This window comes from Xenopus laevis, chromosome 2L (genome assembly GCF_017654675.1).
Source record: "Xenopus laevis strain J_2021 chromosome 2L, Xenopus_laevis_v10.1, whole genome shotgun sequence".
Lineage (NCBI taxonomy): Eukaryota > Metazoa > Chordata > Amphibia > Anura > Pipidae > Xenopus > Xenopus laevis.
In genome coordinates this window covers 124,523,304-124,544,793 of record NC_054373.1, presented here as the reverse complement: position 1 = coordinate 124,544,793, position 21,490 = coordinate 124,523,304, and the positions used below count along the sequence as shown (strand labels likewise).

Below are 21,490 nucleotides of genomic sequence, written 5' to 3'. Positions count from 1 at the left end.
TACCATCACAATATATTTTACCCATCACTTAAATATAAATATCAGATACAGGGAGACTACACCCAATGCTCTTATGGGGTTATTCAATAAAAGGGGGGTTTATTAACTGGCTTTTTGGAACAAAACTAATTTTTTTTTTAAACTCGAATTTTGGTGATTTATTAAAGTCTGATGCATCAAAATGCCTGAATCTGAAAATCCGGCATCTCAGACGTACCGAGGTTGTATATAAGTCAATGGGAGAGGTCCCTATCCTATTTTGAATATTTTGTGGTCTGTGCTGGAATTAGCCCAAAAATCTGACCTTTTCGGTAAAAAATCCAAAAATTACGTCTTTTCAGGAAAAAGCCTGAAAAAATGGAGCAATTTGGAAAAAACTTTGAAAACAACATACAATTCGGGGTTTTCACTCCGTTTTATCGAGTTTTTACCTGATTAAATTTAACTTTTTTAATATTATATAAGGTCAAATCATGGATTCTAGTTTGGTAGGACTTTTTTCATTTAAAAAATCGGAATAATTCGGATTTTGATAAATACCCCCCCTGCGTGTGCCCAGCAGCATTAACCCATAACAACCAATCAGCAGGTAGCATTTACAGGTCAACTGTTTAAAAGGAAACATCTTAGTAGTTTCTATGGGTTACTGCACCTGGGCAAAGTTGGCTCCTTTTATTACATACAGGGGTTAATGTCCTCCCTAGTACAACATGAGAGAAATGCATTCTAACTGTCTCATTTCTCTAATACAATCCTGAAAATGGACAAGATTTAACAGAAACAGAATGGGATGGAAAAACTATAACATGTGAATACTTACTGCATGCCAGACTACTCCTGCGTATTCTTCAATTGATTCCTGAATGGTAATTTGGTAGCCTGCATACCAGTACTGCTCTTTGTCGAAGCAGTCGTAGATGATGGGAGCCCATGCCTTGGGCTTGAGAGGTGGTTCAAAGTCACATATGATGTCTGTGGATAAAAATACAATTATTTCAAAGCACAAGAAACATGGACTGTTTATAAACACTGGATAGCAGTAATTCCACCAGATACTGTAAACAGAACAGCACATGCAGAACACGCTTACAACTAGGACTTTGTTTCTTTAGTTGCAATGTTTATAGATATATTGGGTAAAAAAGCAAAGCAAATTATACATTTTATATGAATGGCTCTGGCAAAGGGAATTAGGTTGTTAACTCAGACAGCAGGGTCTGGTATGAATGATTAAATATTCTCTATATAGTAATGCTAGATGTATATGAATGGTAGAGCTTGATTATTAGACCAAACAGCTTTATGTTCTAGTAAACAGTACAGTAGACTGCTGCTGTATTAACAACTGAGGGAGCCCTGTCTACTGAGTGTGCTGGAAATACACTGTTTACGTACATGATTCCTTAATAAATGCTCAGTTACTGTATACTTGGAGAGATCTGAATGCTGCATATTTTTATACAAAGGGTTTAGCAGTGGAGTCTATGGCTAACCAAATGTTGTCAAAGTTTGTTTACCTGCCTGGACGCTACAATGCTGTGTTTATAGTAGTAGGTTCCTTGCTTGCACCAAATTGTGTAGTATCAATATCTAATCTAAATCGATCATCCATTTATTTGTGTTATTTGATAATGTACAACTGCAATGATGTAATATTATATATTATAATAGCTCATCTGTAATGACCAAATTGATTGAAAAACAGTGATGCGAATAGAACGCTGCTGATTGCCTTAACCCTCGAGATAAGCAGCTCTTTGTCTCGAATAATAATACTGCACGCTCTTGTCTGATGCCTCTATTATGCAAGGCACATCTCTTGGCTTAGAATCTAGCAATAAAATGCTACCAGCCTCCTGTATCTCAAAGGAACGGGATATACGTATTTACTGTTGGTCACATTTATTTGTATTTATGTCAGATCTTGATTCTTATATAAAAAGGAAAACACCTTCATATTCACAGATTCCAGATTCTGTTCTGTGCGTCTGTCAGTTCCCATGGCAAGCTCAGAGGAACAAGTGGGTATACAAATGAAAAGAATGGGAATGTTCTAGGATATATTCCCAAACACATAGTGCACCTCCTTACCTTTCTCATCACCCCATAGTTGGAGGGTTTCTGGAAGCTGATCCTGCTGTAGTCCTCCCGTCTCATTGTCCACAATTTCATCATCTCCCTCCCTGCAGCTTTCCTCCTCTGCAGCGGAGAGCACAGGCTGCATACAGGACATACACTCCAAACACTCAGCATCCATAGCCAGAGCCCTGATAACAGGGTGTAAGAAAACAGGCAGCAAAAATCAAACAGAGGGACTCATCCTGTTCCTCTCCTCTTATGCTTTGTGTTTTGGGGGGGGGGGGCTCTCCTGTCAGACTATGCCATGATTTGCTGCTGTTTGGGGGTTTGCATAGCCATCTGCATTTAGAAAGAAATGAGTTCCTTTCCTAGAGGTGTGATATAAGGAGGAGGTGTTCAGATGAGGGGGACAGTCAGACTCGTTGCAATGCATCCCATGATTATTAATCTGATACACAGCCAGAATCTGGCAGATCTTCCCCTAGCTTCTCCAGGCTTTTCCTTTATATTTAGAAATCAACAATTGGTTTTGGTGACAAATGAGATCTGTTATTATATGATCTGGGACATGAAATCAGTCTGGCAGTCTCGCATTTGAATAAAAAAGGATTGAGTGAAATATATATATGCTACTTCTGTGCTCTAGTGATCTTTAATTGAACTGATCACTAGACATTTAAACGTAAGTTTTGCAGTTAATAACTAGATTTTTACGAACTAACCAAAAACTGAAATCTATTGCCCAGACCAATGTAATCCTGCACTGCAAAGACTCTCTAGAGCCTGACATTTTCCCAAAGAGCACTAATTTCAGATGGGAGAAGGAATTGCCATATAAAAGAAGTAGTTACTATGAACATTTTTATTGTTAGCCAGGACAGACAGAAATAACATTTAAGATGACGGTAAAACTACTGTATTTATTAATGGAGCATATTTAACATAATAACAGTGGTAATTCCTCATTTATTCTAGAGAGTCATATTGCTCCAGTGTGAGTTGTAGGGTTGCCACCTGGCCGGTATTTTACCGGCCTGGCTGGTAAAAATGTTGCTTGATGCCAATGTTATTTGTAGGGAAAAACCATAAAGATATAAGAAGTCCCGTATTTTTTTCCCAGGTGGCAACCCTAGTGAGCTGCCATACATTACTATGGGGCAAATTTACTAACCTCCGAAAATTCGCCAGCATAGGCTTCACTCACAGCGCAACACTTCGCAGGCGTAGATTCACCAGGACAAGACTAATTCACTAAAATCCGAAGATGCATCCAGGGCACTGAATGCTGGCGATGTTGCGCTAGCGTTACTGCGCCAAGCGAAGCTATGCTAGCGTTGCCTAATTTGCATAAGGTGGGAAGTTAAATTTCAACGGAAGTATATGTTGCAGCAAATACATTACACTACACAAGCCCGGGAAACCAAAATAAAATAAAGTTGTTGTACAGTTTATGTGCCATATGTTAGTAAATGTAGGGGGGAAGCCGGTTACCCCCATAAAAAATTTACGCTCTTTTGCAGCCTATCACCCTGAAAAAGGAAAAGACGCCAACGTTTTTGGGACTTAGAAACATTTTCAACTATTTTTTGAGGAAGTCCTATCTACTCTATTACACTTCGCTTGGTCAGAGGTGGCAAAGGCAAGTGTGGCGCAAGAGGTAACGTTCAGTAAAAGCCGCATCTTAGTGAATTTGCATATTTACGTCCATTCGCCAGAGCGCAAATTCGCCAGATGTTAGGGAGTAAAGTACCGCTAGAGTCTATCTCCTTCGCTAGCGAAGTTACACCGGCGACTGTTAGTAAATCGGTAAAGTACCGAAATTACGTCACGCTGGCGAATTTTCATCCGCGTTAGTCACTTCGCCGTTTAGTAAATTTGCCCCTATGTCAGTCTTTGCCAAACTGCATATTTAGATAATTTTGTAGGTGAAAAGTAGGAAATAACTGCAGGAATCAGAGTTTTAAAAACAGCATATTTGTAAATGTTGATTTGACAAACATTAAACATAGGTACACAGAATATAGTAACTGAGACATGTGCATAAGTCAGTATTTAGTAACACTCCTTTTGGCACAGATCACAGCTTGGAAACACCTGTATCCAGCTTGAATTTATTGTTGTGTGGACATTTGCCCTCTCTTGACAGATCATTTATAATTCTGAGATCTTCTTGGGCTGTATTGCCCGTTTAAGATCTACCCACAGATTTTATGTGATGTGTAAGTCAGAGGACTTTGAGGGTCATTTCAAAGCATTCAGCTTCAGTAGCTCATGGTGGCTTTTGAGATATGTTTATGATTATTGTCTTGTTGTAAGTTCCAGATCCTCTTTTCAGCTTTTTGGCTGACTGTTTCACAGGGGCATCCAGAATTTAGTGGAATCCATTATTCCCCCTATACTATATTTCCTTGGCTTCCACAACTCCCTTTAACTGTGCATTAATATATTTTTTTCAATAGAATACTGATTCCTGGTTGTTTTCTATTTTTTACTTAAAAAATTAACCAATATGTCATTTAGCAAAGGGATTCCAAACTTTTGCATTCAACTGCATTTATATACAGTATTCCATAATCGTTTTTTTCTAAAATGTGTTTTTTATGACACTGCTGGACTTATAACTGTTGCAATCACTGGAGATCCTCTTGTTCCATCTTCAGCACTAAAATGAAGGATCATAAACTGTTTTTTCAGCAATATCTGCTTACAAGTTGCTCATTCTTTTGTAGCACAGCCATAACAAATCTTTCCCTGCTGAAATAATGCATCCCCATAGCCTATGCTGCCTTCATTGAGCATTAGGCAATATTAAGCTTGCAATTTTGATAATAAAGCTTTGTACATTACATATATAGTTTTATAGTGTCTTAGGACCCACTTCTATAGTTAAGTAAGCAATCAAGCCAAAATGTTAATATTTTTCTTTGATATTGCTGTGTTTTTCAGCGCTACAATTCTAGATATTCCAGAGGGTTAATTACCATACACCAACTTGCCAAAGTTACACATACAGTAGGTCTAACACATATAACTTATATATAAATACTGTAACTGTTTATAACTTGATTATTTAAATGTTATTCCCCCATTTCTTCCTTATTTAAGGCAAATCTGTTAAAATATTAAAGTTAAAGAGCCAGGGCACCTCCTTTTTCACCATTAGTTCAATGAGTAGGGCTTGTGCTGAACTTAGTTATTGTCTATGATTTAAGAAATATCTATGTTTTTTGTCATTTCTGGCACTAAGCAAAACAAAAATTTAAATTAGAAATTGAGAGTCATATTCCGGTTAACTAGGTTCTTACTAGGTGGTAAAAACATTACCAGTCCTCCTCCCTTCCACCAGTTATGTTTTTAGCTTATGAGATAAAGCAGCTCAAGGGGCTGGGGCCAAATAAACCATAACAGGAACTGGCACTAAACTAACTTAGAATTGTTGGAACCATTTCATTATCCATGCCTCATACTGAAACATGCTGAGCAGATAAAAAACTCATTTAGAATCCTAAATGTATGCATAAATTTCAAGAAATGTAAGCAAACAAGGCAAATCAATGTAAAAAAAAGTTTGAACAATCTACAACATTAAAACAGTGATCCCCAACCAGTGGCTCGTGAGCAACATCTTGCTTACCAACCCCATATATATTGCTCCCAGTGGCCTCAAAGCAGGTGCTCATTTTGGAATTCCTGGCTTGAAGGCAAGTTTTGGTTGCATAAAACTATTTGTACTAACAAATAGAGCCTCCTGTATGCTGTCGGTCTACATAGGGGCTACCAAATAGCCAATCACATCACTTATTGGGCATCCCCAAAGACTTTTTGCATGCTTGTGTTGCTCCCCAACTCTTTTTTTCATTTGACTGTGGCTCATGGGTGAAAAAGTTTGGGGACCCTTGCATTAAAGTGTTGCAGACATGTCAGCTGTTACTCTTCCCACATAGATAAAGATATTTCAGTATGCACTAACAATGCAATTCTAGTAGCACATGATAAACTATCATCATGATCGTTTACCATCCACATTATCAATGTATTTCATATGGCAAGACTATAAACACCAAAAATGATCTGTATGTGTAGATTTGAAGGCCACTGCACACATTACGACTGCACCCAGAAACAACATTGGACACATGCAGGCAATTAGGTTAATAACACAACAGGATGCTGCTAACGAGATCTTGAAAAACCATACAGCACTGACACCTAATAGAAGCAGAAAGCACAATATCCTTCATTACAAATTAAGTCTTTTTTGGAGCATCATGTATATTAGGGATATGAGAACATGGCCACCAATCTTAAACTTAAGCCCAAGGAACCTTGCTTTTCTTTTTTTTCTAACTTATATTTTTATTGAAAGGCATTTCAAAGATACAAACATACATAATAGAAATAATAAAGAAATACACAAAAAAAAAGGATCAATCACCAAACAGAAGAAAAAAAGAAAAGAAGAAACTTGCATGATGTCTGTGGGTAGGATAGGTAAGTACATGACAGTCTCTACATTATTATTCTGACTATTACAGCTTGTTTTTTACATGGTATAATTGCATATACATGAGGAACCTTGCTGTTCTAATACTGAAAGAGACAGGTATGTGTACATGTACAATTGTACAGGTTCTAATCTCAGTAGGTTCTTGTTGTTTGGCAAGGACAAATAGTAGCAAAAAGATTCAGATTAACAAGCATTTCCAGTAACACTGTGATTTATCGCCTGTCAGTCCCGTATGGCTAATAAAGCATACAGAAGACTTACTTAAGGACTCTAAAAGAAATGATTAAATACACAGTTTGATTTGAGTCTTTATGTATTATCTTTTTTCTTTTTATAGCACTGCTACATATACATAGCACTTTATAGAGAAAACTCATCAGTCAATCAAAATGGCAATAACCCTGTATCAACTTATTCTCCACACACTAGAAAATGTTACTGCTTTAGAATGCCACATCACTGATTATGTACCTACACCTAATGACAAGTTTCTACTCAAGAAAGAGACCCTGCAGTCAACTATCTACCAACTATAGGAGCCTCCATAAGCTTCTTTCCTTTGCTCAAATAGGTCTCTAGCCACCACCTGTTTATTTACCCCATACAGAAATCTAGTTAATCAAATGATTTAATAGACTTCCAAAAGGACCTAAAGGCAGATGATGTGGTTTATCCAAAGTGTTCAAGTGTTCCTCATACAAGAGAGCACGGTGGTAGTTAATTAAGTGGATAAATAGACTTTAGAGACCTATTATTTATATAAGGTCAAATGTTTGTGGTATTAGTGCTTTTTGAAAACCATGATTATACTTAGGGATGTAGCGAACGTCGGAAAAAAAGTTCGCGAACATATTCGCGAACTTGCGCAAAAATGCGAGCGGTTCGCGAACGGTTCGCGAACCCCATAGACTTCAATGGGAAGGCGAACTTTAACATCTAGAAAAGACATTTCTGGCCAGAAAAATGATTTTAAAGTTGTTTAAAGGGTGCAACGACCTGGACAGTGGCATGCCAGAGGGGGATCAAGGGCAAAAATGTATCTGAAAAATCTGCCTGTGTGTGCTTGGAAGAGATAGTGTAGGGGGAGAGCTGTTAGTGATTTCAGGGACAGATGATAGTAAGTTTGCTGGCTAGTAATCTGCTTGATACTGCTCTGTATTGGAGGGACAGAAGTCTGCAGGGATTTGAGGGACATTTTAGCTTAGGTAGCTTTGCTGGCTAGTAATCTACTGTTCTCTTTAAACAACTGCCATACGTTGACCTTGTAGGCATTGTTTGCCCAGTTTTTTTGGACGCAGCCACTGAAGCACAGTTGCCAGAAAAAATATGCCATATAAATGCTGAAAATAGTCATTTTTCGCCATACGTTGACCTTGTAGACATTGTTTGCCCAGTTTTTTTGGACGCAGCCACTGAAGCACAGTTGCCAGAAAAAATATGCCATATAAATGCTGAAAATAGTAATTTTTCGCCATACGTTGACCTTGTAGACATTGTTTGCCCAGTTTTTTTGGTTGCAGCCACTGAAGCACAGTTGCCAGAAAAAATATGCCACATAAATGCTGAAAATAGTCATTTTTTGCCATATACGTTGAGTCAACGTATGGCAAAAAATGACTATTTTCAGCATTTATATGGCATATTTTTTCTGGCCTCTGTGCTTCAGTGGCTGTGGCCAAAAAAACTGGGCAAACAATGCCTACAAGGTCAACGTCGTTGACCTTGTAGGCATTGTTTGCCCAGTTTTTTTGGCCACAGCCACTGAAGCACAGAGGCCAGAAAAAATATGCCATATAAATGCTGAAAATAGTCATTTTTTTGGTCGCAGCCACTGAAGCACAGTTGCCAGAAAAATTATGCCATATAAATGCTGAAAATATAAATTTTTTTGGTTGCAGCCACTGAAGCACAGAGGCCAGAAAAATTATGTCATATAAATGCAGAAAATAGGCATTTTTTTGGTCGCAGCCACTGAAGCACAGAGGCCAGAAAAAATTAAACCAGTAGGGTTTGCACCCTAGTTTGTAACGGTGGCGGAGGGAGGAGGAGGACGCTAAAGGACAGCTGTGTGTGGAGTCATGAGGCTTGAAGAGAAGGACAGCTACATAGAAGTCAGAACAAGTCTTCCGGCGTGCAGTAACCCTCCGAGATCCACCCCTCATTCATTTTAATAAAGGTCAGGTAATCGACACTTTTGTGACCTAGGCGAGTTCTCTTCTCAGTTACAATCCCTCCTGCTGCACTGAAGGTCCTTTCTGAGAGCACACTTGAGGCTGGGCAAGACAAGAGGTTCATGGCAAATTGTGACAGCTCTGGCCACAGATCAAGCCTGCGCACCCAGTAGTCCAGGGGTTCATCGCTCCTCAGAGTGTCGATATCTGCAGTTAATGCCAGGTAGTCCGCTACCTGCCGGTCGAGGCGTTCTTTGAGGGTGGATCCAGAAGGGTTGTGGCGCTGCCTTGGACAGAAAAACATTTGCATGTCTGACGTTACAGACTGGCCAAAGGGCTTTGTCCTTGCAGGTGTGCTCGTGGCAGGATTACTGGCACCTCTGCCCCTGGAATGTTGATGAGTTCCTGAAGTGACATCACCCTTAAAAGCATTGTACAACATGTTTTGCAGGCTGGTTTGTAAATGCCGCATCTTTTCGGACTTGTGGTATGTTGGTAACATTTCTGACACTTTATGCTTGTACCGAGGGTCTAGTAGCGTTGCGACCCAGTACAGGTCCTTCTCCTTAAGCCTCTTGATACGGGGGTCCTTCAACAGGCATGACAGCATGAAAGACCCCATTCTCACAAGGTTGGATGCAGAGCTATCCATCTCCGCTTCCTCATTATCAAGGACTGCATCATCCACGGTCTCCTCCCCCCAGCCACGTACAAGACCAGGGGTCCCCAAAAGGTCACCACTAGCCCCCTGGGAAGCCTGCTCCTGTTGGTCCTCCTCCTCCTCCTCCACAAAGCCACCTTCCTCCTCTGACTCCACTTCTGGCACCTCTCCCTGCGTTGCAGCAGGTGCCTGGGTTCGTTCTGGTGATTCCGACCAGAAATCGTGCGCTTCCAGCTCCTCGTCACGCTGGTCTACAGCCTCATCTGTCACTCGTCGCACGGCACGCTCCAGGAAGAAAGCGAAGGGTATTAGGTCGCTGATGGTGCCTTCGGTGCGACTGACCATATTTGTCACCTCTTCAAAAGGTCGCATGAGCCTGCAGGCATCGCGCATAAGCACCCAGTAACGGGGGAAAAAAATCCCCAGCTGTGCAGATCCAGTCCTACCACCCAGTTCAAAAAGGTACTCGTTGACGGCCCTTTGTTGTTGCAGCAGACGTTCCAACATAAGGAGCGTTGAATTCCAGCGAGTCTGGCTGTCAGAAATCAAACGCCTGACTGGCATGTTGTAGCGCTGCTGAATGTCAGCAAGGCGTGCCATGGCTGTGTAGGAACGTCTGAAATGGGCCGACACCTTTCTGGACTGGGTGAGAACGTCCTGGAATCCTGGGTACTTGGAGACAAAACGTTGGACTATTAAATTTAACACATGTGCCATGCAGGGCACATGTGTTAAATTGCCTAGTCTCAACGCTGCCAACAGATTGCTTCCATTGTCACACACCACTTTTCCGATCTGCAGTTGGTGTGGGGTCAGCCACCGATCGGCCTGTGACTGCAGAGATGACAGGAGTACAGATCCGGTATGGTTTTTGCTTTCCAGGCACGTCATCCCCAAGACAGCGTGACAACGGCGTACCTGGCACGTCGAATAGCCTAGGGGGAGCTGGGGGTGCACAGGTGTGGAGGAGGAGAAGGAGGACCCAGCAGCAGAGTAAGAAGAAGAAGAAGACGAGGTAGAGAGCGATGGAGGAGTAGAGGTGGTGGCAGAACCGCGTGCAATCCGTGGCGGTGACACCAACTCCACTGTTGTTGTTGAGCTACCCATTCCCTGCTTCCCAGCCATTACCAAGTTCACCCAGTGGGCAGTGTAGGTGACATACCTGCCCTGACCATGCTTGGAGGACCATGCGTCAGTAGTCATATGGACCTTTGGCCCAACACTAAGTGACAGAGATGCGGTAACTTGGCTCTGCACATGTTGGTACAGGTGTGGTATTCCCTTTTTAGAAAAAAAATTGCGGCTGGGTACCTTCCACTGCGGTGTCCCAATTGCTACAAATTTGCGGAAGGCCTCAGAGTCCACCAGCTGGTATGGTAAAAGCTGGCGGGCTAAGAGTGCAGACAAGCCAGCTGTCAGACGCCGGGCAAGGGGGTGACAGTCAGACATTGGCTTCTTACGCTCAAACATGGCCTTCACAGAAACTTGGCTGGTGGCAGATGACTGGGAATGGGAACAGGTGGTCAAGGTGGAAGGCGGAGTGGAGGGTGGTTCAGACGGGTCAAGGAGAGCAGAGGTAGAGCAGTAAGATGCTGGACCAGAAGGAGTGTGGCTTTTAGTTTGCCTGTTGCCTTTGAGGTGTTGCTCCCAAAGTGCTTTGTGCTTGCCGCTCATGTGCCTTCGCATAGAAGTTGTACCTATGTGGCTGTTGGGCTTACCAAGGCTCAGTTTCTGACTGCACTCATTGCAAATTACAATGCTTTTGTCAGAGGCACACACATTAAAAAAATCCCACACTGCTGACTTTTTGGAAGTGTGCGATCTGGCGGTAACAGTAGAAGTTGGCGGAGTTGGCGGTATTGGCGGCAATGGCGGGTGCGTTGGCCGGCTGAACACAGGTGCCGATACATGTTGTTGCCCTACTGATCCCTGCGGGCTGTCCTCCCTGCTTCTTCTAAGTCTTTTTCTCCTACTGCCTCTCTGACTCTCCGTCTCTCCATCTGAACTACCCTCCTCTTGCTCTCTTCTACTAGGCACCCACAAAACATCAATCTCCTCATCATCATTCTCCTCAGATGCATCAATTTCTTCTGACACATCACAGAAGGAAGCAGCAGCGGGGACCTCCTCCTCATCACTCATTATGTCCATCTCTATCGTGTTCTCTGCCAGAATTAAATCTGGTGTAAGGTCCTCATCTCCTTCATCTTCTTCTGGCAATAATGGTTGCGCATTACTCAGTTCAAGAAACTCATTGGAAAATAACTCCTCTGACCCCAGTGAAGAAGGGGCACCGGTGGTGGAGGAAGTGTTACGTGGGGTGGCCATAGCAGTGGAGGATGAGGAGGATGTTGTGGTAAAGTTAGAAACGGTAGAGGATGGGGTGTGCTGTGTAAGCCAGTCAACTACCTCTTCAGCATTTTGGGAGTTCAGGGTCATTGGCTTTTTAAAACTGGGCAATTTGCTAGGGCCACAGGATTGCATAGCAGCACGGCCCCTAGCACGGCCTCTGCGTGGCGGCCTGCCTTTGCCTGGCATTATTTTTAAAAAAACAACAACAACAACAAAAACTCAGTTGGTTTTTCTGGAAACGATAATACACACAGCTAGATGGCGGGTTGAAGAAAACACTGTGCAAATAATGCCTACAAAGTCAACGTATACACTACTACAGCGGTGGATACGGATTACGTAAAATATATGAATGCTGCTTGAAAAAAAGTAACTCAAGTGGTTTTTCTAGAGACGATAATATTATCAATATTTAGACAAAATGTGAACAAGGTCACACAGCTCGATGGCGGGTTGAAGAAAACAGTGTGCAAATAATGCCTACAAGGTCAACGTATACACTACTACAGCGGTGGATACGGATTACGTAAAATATATGAATGCTGCTTGAAAAAAAGTAACTCAAGTGGTTTTTCTAGAGACGATAATATTATCAATATTTAGACAAAATGTGAACAAGGTCACACAGCTCGATGGCGGGTTGAAGAAAACAGTGTGCAAATAATGCCTACAAGGCCAACGTATACACTACTACAGCGGTGGATACGGATTACGTAAAATATATTATGGCTGCTTGAAAAAAGTGACTCCGGTGTTTTTTCTGGAGACGGTAATATTATGGATATTTAGACAGAATGGGAACAAGGTCACACAGCTCGATGGCGGGTTGAAGAAAACAGTGTGCAAATAATGCCTACAAGGCCAACGTATACACTACTACAGCGGTGGATACGGATTACGTAAAATATATTATGGCTGCTTGAAAAAAGTGACTCCGGTGTTTTTTCTGGAGACGGTAATATTATGGATATTTAGACAGAATGGGAACAAGGTCACACAGCTCGATGGCGGGTTGAAGAAAACAGTGTGCAAATAATGCCTACAAGGCCAACGTATACACTACTACAGCGGTGGATACGGATTACGTAAAATATATTATGGCTGCTTGAAAAAAGTGACTCCGGTGTTTTTTCTGGAGACGGTAATATTATGGATATTTAGACAGAATGTGAACAAGGTCACACAGCTCGATGGCGGGTTGAAGAAAACAGTGTGCAAATAATGCCTACAGGGCAAATAATGCCTAAAAGGTCAACTTATACACTACTACAGCGGTAGTAAAATAAAAAAAAGTAAAATAAAAAAAAATGAATATTAAAAAAAAAAAATTAAAGTTGGTGCTGCTGAACTACTAGGAGCAGCAGATTAGCACACCAGTCCCACTCCCCAACACTGCTAGACTAATAGCACTGGGCTCTTATAGTAGTAGTAGTAGTAGTAGTAGTAAAACAACAAAAAAATAAATAAAAGCAGTCCTTACAAGGACTACTGTTATTGCAGCAGTCAGCAGATGAGATCAGAAGCAGGACAGCTGCCCACTGCAGCTACATACAGAGCACTGCAGTAGAAGGTAGATTACTAGCCAGCAAAGCTACCTAAGCTAAAATGTCCCTCAAACCCCTGCAGACTTCTGTCCCTCCAATAACAGAGCAGTATCAAAACGATTACTAGCCAGCAAACTTTCAACTGTCCCTGAAATCACTAACAGGCAGCAGCTCTCTCCCTACACTATCTCTTCAGCACACACAGGCAGAGTGAAAAAACGCTGCAGGGCTTTGGTTTTTATAGGGAAGGGGAGTGGTCCAGGGGAGAGCTTCCTGATTGGCTGCCATGTACCTGCTGGTCTGGGGTGAGAGGGCAAAAAAAAGCGCCAACAATGGCGAACCCAAAATGGCGAACGTCGCGCGACGTTCGCGAACTTCCGGCGAGCGCGAACACCCGATGTTCGCGCGAACAAGTTCGCCGGCGAACAGTTCGCGACATCTCTAATTATACTCTATTTCTCTAAATCATGAATGCCATGAATTTTTAGAGAAATAATATGATTTGTGAAAAAGAAAAAAAAAAGAAATCCAAATGTTGGTCAATAGCCCTCTTAGTGTCTTAACAGACTTAAGGGCAAATAAGAATGACTGAGGGTTTACAGGGACTAACTATAAAATCTTGGCAACTTGAACCCAATGTGAGGGATGTTAATGGCAGCAAGATTGGAACATTTTATTTGAACATAATATGGCATTGTGTATTACTTAAGATGGCCATACACAGGCCAATAAAAGCTGCCAACAGACCGTGTCGCCATCTTATTGGCCCATGTGTGGGGCCCTTTTAGTGGCCTCACCAATCTATATCTGGGCAAAAATCTACCAGATGTAGACAGACTGCGTATGGGTCTACTGAAAAGACCCTAAGAAGAGGGTGGTATGGTTTAAACTAGTTTTTTGTTAATTGTACCTTGCTGTGCAGTTGTCACACATAACTTCTCTAATGCTAGGGGGTCCTTATTCAGCCTTGTACCACATCTGGTCAATAATACTACCTAATCGTATAAATACTCTACAAGTTCTCCTAGTAGCTACCCCCATTACTCTCAATGCTCAGATTAACCCCATCCTGGGAGCAGCTAAATGGGTCTTTTCAAAAGAACATCAAGTAACAGTTGGTTGAAATGCAGAATCCTCACAATAGCAGATGTATGGGGGGCCAACAAACCACTTAACTTTTCCAAACTGTAAACAATATATGCCCTCCTTACGTCCCAGTGGCAACGCTTATCTGCTGGCATAATTTCCTTTTTGTACAAATAACTAATCATCCTGTAATCGCCCTACTTAAAAAAGAACCAGCCGAATGTAAGATCTTAACCCTGTACAAGCTGATAAATTTGTATTATCATAATGCAAGTCCACTAACATGTAGAATGCATTAGGAAAAACCTAACCCAGGTCTTGAACTTTACTTACTTCACAGGGCTTACTACACTCTGACTAGACTCTACAAAATGTTCCCCAGACTCTCGCCACTGTCCTCAATGTAAGCGAGTAAAGGGCATTTTATTGCACACCCTCTGGTCCTGCCCTGCTATTACCCTACTTGAACAGCACCCTGACGATTTTCTTTGAGATGTTGGGGGCCGTATTGATGTCTGACCCCCAGCCATTGCCCATTGCAACATAAAGTACTTGAAATCTTGAAGTACTTGAAGCGTAAGGGGCAGGGTGAGAAATTTGAAAAGGTATGGGGACCATGGCTTAGAAAATATCCCCTTCAGCAACCCTTAAGTACTGCGAATGCCTAGTAGGAATTTTTTACAGCAACAAATATGTAACATGATAATTATCTTGATGGAAACGCTGTTTCTGTCTATGTGTATGTATAATCTGATGTTTGGTACCCTGACATGTCAAATGTTTGTATTGTGTTTTTTTGTATTTTTCCAATGAACTTACCTATATAAAGAAAAAGTGCCATACAAGGAGAAAAAACTGCAGAACTAAAAATACTATGGGAAATAAGTAAATCCAACATTATGTATTGGGTTTTTTTTATGTGTACTTATACCCACATTATTACACAAGCAGCCCTATCATTAAAATAAATGTGATGAATCATCTAACAGATGTACTTTTGACTAGAGTAGATATGGGCTCATTTTTCAATGTACATTTTAATAATGCACAGCATTTAATTTCAGAAGCCAGGGCAAAATTTTGCGTAAGCTAAAAATGCAACGGCTTTTCTGAAAGAGAACCACAGCCTTATGTTTACAGAACACCATATTGCTTTCCTAACCTATTTGCATTTATAGCAGCCAAGAACACTATGATGAGTATTGGTTTTTGTGAGCTGTCTGCTGCAGTTATGGGAAATTGGAAGCTATCCAGACATTATTAACTAATTCACAGGGACTCACTGACAACCTACAGAGGTCTTCCAGTATGCCAGTATGTATATAAAAAATAACCTTCGGTGTATACTGTGTCATATATAGGTATAGGATCTATTATTCAGAATTCTGGGAACCTGGGGTGTTCCGGATAAGGGATATGTTCGTAATTTTTGATTTTAAATCTGCTGAAAATCATTTAAACATTAATAAAACCCAATAAGATTGTTTTGCTTCCAATAAGGATTAATTATATATTAGTTGGGATCAAGTGCTAGGCACTGTTTTATTATTACAGAGAAAATGGAAATTATGATTACAATTTTGAATTATATGCTTGAAATGGGCTCTATGAAAGATGGCCTTCCTGTAATTAGATCCTTTCTGGATAATGGGTTTCTGGAACCAGCACGCCTTCATACTAATAAATGATTTTCCATATATATATATTTATTCTAAAAAGGTTTAGTGGCATGCAATATGCACTGAGTTGTGCATAGTTAGTAATATATAGTGATTCAATTTCACGAAAGAAGAACCGCTCCGAGTTTAACACTTCCTGTTTGCTGCTTCAAACGGGTGCTCAGTCCGCAGCGTCCCCACTGCTAGAATTCACATAGACATCCAAAGGAAGGACGGCACTCCAATACTAGGAATAAATATTTATTCCAAACACATACAAGGATCCAACGCCCTACGCGTTTCGGGAATCACTCCCTTAATCATAGGCATGTGATTAAGGGAGTGATTCCCGAAACGCGTAGGGCGTTGGATCCTTGTATGTGTTTGGAATAAATATTTATTCCTAGTATTGGAGTGCCGTCCTTCCTTTGGATGTCTATGTTAGTAATATATAGTTCTGCACCAATGATGCTACAATCATTTTTTTTTTTTTTCAAAAGCAAAAATTTTGTTTTGTAGTTTTCTTACCTTTTAAAGCAGGATTCCAACGCCCGGCAAAGGGCATGGTCCGACATCTTTGCTATAACCACCTGAGATAATGACTCACTGCTGAATTATGGCGATCAGTATGACAATGTTCTATTTAAGGAGAGATTACAAATGTCACAATAGCTTCCAGTGTTACACTAAACATTTCGCACACTTGCCAGAGAAAACCATTATCCCTAAGCAGACATGATGCCAAAGCTGGATCCTTTTCTTGACATGTCACATTTCTTTGGATTCTGATACACGGCTGCAAGCTAAAAATATGTTAGAGATAAAAAAGGCTGTGCAACATCACGTACGATGAGAATGGAGACTGAAATAGTGTTGAATTTGCTGAAATGATCACCACTTGTATAAAAATACTCACAACCACCGTTGAGTCTCTTATGTCTTATTGCAACCTTGAAAACAAATGTTGCTGTGTTTTCTTTTTTTGTACTTTATACTATGTTGAACCAGAACCTATGCACATGTTGTATCAACAAGGTGTATGAGTCTGTACGGAGGAAAATAGCACACTTGAATGTATTTTAAAGAAGACCAATTGTACACGCCATGCAGGACCATCTGTCATATTAACTGCCAGTTTGGTGTATTCAGAGCAACTATGTACAAAGCAATGACAGCATTTATGAAGGAAGAGATAATAGCATATTGAAAAAAATTGCTGATTTAATTAATGCAGCATAAATTAACTGCACATCAGAAAATTACATACCTTGGTACCTGGTAAGATAACATTTCCTACAAACAATTAAAGAAGCTTTGCAAAACCACAATTGTTACTGTATTAACTACAGAGTACGGCAGGGCTCTGTACTAGGTCCTTTGCTTTTCAACTTGTTTATTAATGACCTGGAGGTGGGCATTGAAAGTACTGTTTCTATTTTTGCAGATGATACTAAATTGTGCAGAACTATAGGTTCCATGCAGGATGCTGCCACTTTGCAGAGTGATTTGTCTAAATTGGAAAACTGGGCAGCATACTGGAAAATGAAACTATCAGCAAATTTGTTCAGTCACCTTCACCTGTGTATCGTGCTCACTCTCCAGTCAGGCCACGCCAGAAGACCCATAGACAAGTTCAGCAAACAAAGGTATGGATGGAGCAAATAATTATTTATTGCATCACAACATGTTTCGGATCCCAAGGATCCTTTATCCACTTGATAAAGGATCCTTGGGACCCGAAACATGTTGTGATGCAATAAATAATTATTTGCGGCAGAGACTGCGTCTTATGTGCTCCATCCATACCTTTGTTTGCTAAACTGGAAAATGAGGTTCAATGTTGATAAATGCAAGGTTATGCACTTTGGCAGAAATAATATAAATCAAAGTTATACACTTAGGGGCCCATTTACTTAGTTCGAGTGAAGGAATAGAGGAAAAATAGTTTGAATTTCGAATGGTCGAATATGGCTACTTCGACCATCGAATGGGCTACTTCGACCTTCGACTACGACCTTCAACTTTGAATCGAACGATTCGAACTAAAAGTCGTTCGACTATTCGACCATTCGATAGTCGAAGTACTGTCTCTTTAAAAAAAACTTCGACCCCCTAGTTCGCCACCTAAAACCTACCGAGGCCAATGTTAGCCTATGGGGAAGGTCCCCATAGGCTTCCTAACAATTTCCTGATCGAAGGAATATTCTTCGATCGATGGATTAATATCCTTTGAATCGTTCGATTCAAAGGATTTAATCGTTCAATCAAACGATTATTCCTTCGATCGTTTGATTGTAGGAATAGCGCAAAATCCTTCGAATTCGTTATTCGAAGTCGAAGGATTTTACTTTGACGGACCAATATCGAGGGTTAATTAACCCTCGATATTCGACCCTAGGTAAATGTGCCCCTTAAAGGAGAAGGAAAGCTACGGAGGCATTTTTTGCCAATAGATTCGCTGCAATAGTGTAAGCTAGAATGCTATATTTATTCTGTAGAATGTTTTACCATACCTGAGTAAAAAGCTCTAGAAACTCTCTGTTTGTTTAGGATAGGAGCTGCAGTATTAATGTGGTGTGACATCACTTCCTGCCTGAGTCTCTCCCTGCTCTGGGCTCAGATTACAGTAGAGAAAGGAGGAGGGGGGAAGAGGAGCAAACTGAGCATGCTCTTGCCCAGGGCAATGAGGTTTAAGCTGAAGGCAGGAAGTCTGATACAGAAGCCCATGTGTACACAATAGAAGTAAGAAATGCAGTGTTTCTTTTGACAGGGGACTCAGAGCAGCATTACTTTGAGGGTTTACTGGTATATTTAGGTGGACCTTTCTGATAAGGCTTACTTAGTTTTAACCTTTCCTTCTCCTTTAATGGCAGTGTTTTGGGAGTTTCCTTAAATGAGAAGGATCTAGGGGTTTTTGTAGAGTTGTCTAATTCTGGGCAGTGTCATTCTGTGGCTACTAAAGCAAATAAAGTTCTGTCTTGCATAAAAAAGGGCATTAACTCAAGGGATGAAAACATAATTATGCCTCTTTATAGGTCCCTGGTGAGGCCTCAACTGGAGTATGCAGTGCAGTTTTTGGACTCCAGTCCTTAAGAGGGATATAAATGAGCTGGAGAGAGTGCAGAGACGTGCAACTAAACTGTTAGAGGGATGGAAGACTTAAATTATGAGGGTAGACTGTCAAGTTTGGGGTTGTTTTCTCTGGAAAAAAAGGTGCTTGCGAGGGGACATGATTACACTTTACAAGTACATTAGAGGACATTATAGACAAATGGCAGGGGACCTTTTTACCCATAAAGTGGATCACCGTACCAGAGGCCACCCCTTTAGACTAGAAGAAAAGAACTTTCATTTGAAGCAACGTAGGGGGTTCTTCACAGTCAGGACAGTGAGATTGTGGAATGCACTGCCGGGTGATGTTGTGATGGCTGATTCAGTTAATGCCTTTAAGAATGGCTTGGATGATTTTTTGGACAGACATAATATCAAAGGCTATTGTGATACTAAACTCTATAGTTAGTATAGGTATGGGTATATAGAATTTATGTGAAAGCAGGGAGGGGTGTGTGTATGGATGCTGGGTTTTCATTTGGAGGGGTTATAATATGATTATTTAGAGGATTGTCATGACATTGATAATTCACGTTGTCTATTAAATGAGATACATTATGTGAAAACAAGAATGTGCCAGTTCATTATACTCTTTTAAATATAGAAGGAATGTGCTGAAAATGTGGTGTTTTTGGTCACTTTATTGAATATTACTGCAAAAATCCTACTAGTCCCGCTCATCTGTTCCACTTCTTGCTGCCTTATTTCTCAGGCTTAGCTAGGGTTACTAGATCAATTGAAAATTCGGGGTGGGTCAGATGTGCAAAAGTCATGCAAAGCACAAGCAGGAATATTTCCCTTCATTGGTTCACTGCCCGTATAAAACTTGTATCATCTGTAGGTATTCCACTGCACAAAGCAAGTTAATCAAGGCAATATAAGGTTTGCACATCCCCTTAAATGATATTATGTAATTCTTTTTATGACATCCTGATTTCCATATGATGCCTCTGTCTTGCTGTATTCAATACGTGGTTTTCCCGGAATGTTCGTGAGCTACTGCTGTAGCCAACATTGCGATTCTAAGCCATGCTTGAGCCTACTCTATATTAAACCAGCAGCTAACTGAGGCAATAAAAAGTAAACCAAAAGTGGGCTGTTATATTCAACTATTGGACATGTCATCAAGGCACTGGATTCCCTAGAATTACTGCCTGACCCAACAGAAATCTCATTATATTTAACACACAATGTTACATCAGTGCACATAGACAGATTTTGATGGTTTAAATTGGCTAGTGTCTTAGCTGCCCTTTAGATGCCACAGATGGAATTACACAAGTGACATTCTAACAGTTTGAGCTTTACAAACAGTAGAGAGATTAAGGTTATGTGCCAAGTGCTCAGATGTCATCATAATGTCATCATAATGTCTTAGCAGCTAAATAGAATTGACAGAGAACAGTATTCTGGACATAATGTCCGAACAAATTAAAATGATAGGCTTCCCATAAATATGTAGAGGAAGCAAATAAACTTAGAGCTTGCTTGCTAGATAATATAGCTATAGACCAAAGCTTTGTTAATATGACAAATTGTATTAGCTTTTTGCAAAGTTGCCTAGTAGTATGCTCAGTGCAGACATGTCTATTGGGCAGTGGCAACCATATTGTAATATAATATACTCTTGAAAGGCTTATTGTCACTCGAGCTGGGAAAGCCATGTCCAATGTATTCCCTTATTATTTAAACTGCCATAGGATGGATACGATTCTCCCTTATTACAACATTGGCTTTGAAAAGCACAAAAAGACACAACCTAAAAAAAAGTAGTTTAATTACAGTATAAACGTTCATGCAATACAGAATATGCTGTTTAACTGATTTTCTTCTACTACTGATTGTGAGCTCCTCTGTTATTGGTGCTCTAGTTTTTCATTGTAAAGTCTTTGGCAAAAGTAAGATAATATAATGTATTGAGGGTTCCTTCAGTGAGGCATTTGTTTATTCACTTACATTAATGAATGTTTTAGACACCTAGTTTTGTTCTTGGACTTCTCATCAACGACAGTTCTGTCACTTCAGATATACATATATATATATATATATATATATATATATATATATATATATATATATATATATATATATATATAATATATATATCTACGAAACTGGAGCACTCATACATTCAAAAAACAACTGCCTGGGTGCAGTATTCAAGAATTATGTAAACCAAATACTGTACAAAAACCGCACTCTCAGGACTTCATAAAGGTTCAAAAAAGAAAAAATTTAAAAAAATTTTCTTTTTTGCACCTTTATGAAGTCCTGAGAGTGCGGTTTTTGTACAGTATTTGGTATATATATATATATATATA

At 40.4% G+C, this 21,490-nt stretch overlaps 1 protein-coding gene across 2 annotated transcripts in view; it reads right to left on the bottom strand.

The window, feature by feature from the left end:
* mettl21c.L (methyltransferase like 21C L homeolog) overlaps positions 1–21,490 on the bottom strand; it is a 40,024-nt gene that overhangs the window by 9,732 nt on the left and 8,802 nt on the right. The window contains exons 2-4 of one of the 2 annotated variants that reach the window (XM_018245532.2): positions 16,587–16,697; positions 2,092–2,267; positions 821–972 (exon numbers count right to left, since the gene is read on the bottom strand). In XM_018245532.2, coding sequence (XP_018101021.1) covers positions 821–972; positions 2,092–2,267; positions 16,587–16,633 — 375 coding nt within the window. In that variant the 5' untranslated portion in view covers positions 16,634–16,697. The remainder of the gene's footprint in view (positions 1–820; positions 973–2,091; positions 2,268–16,586; positions 16,698–21,490) is intronic. The other variant, XM_041582402.1, reaches the window with a different exon arrangement.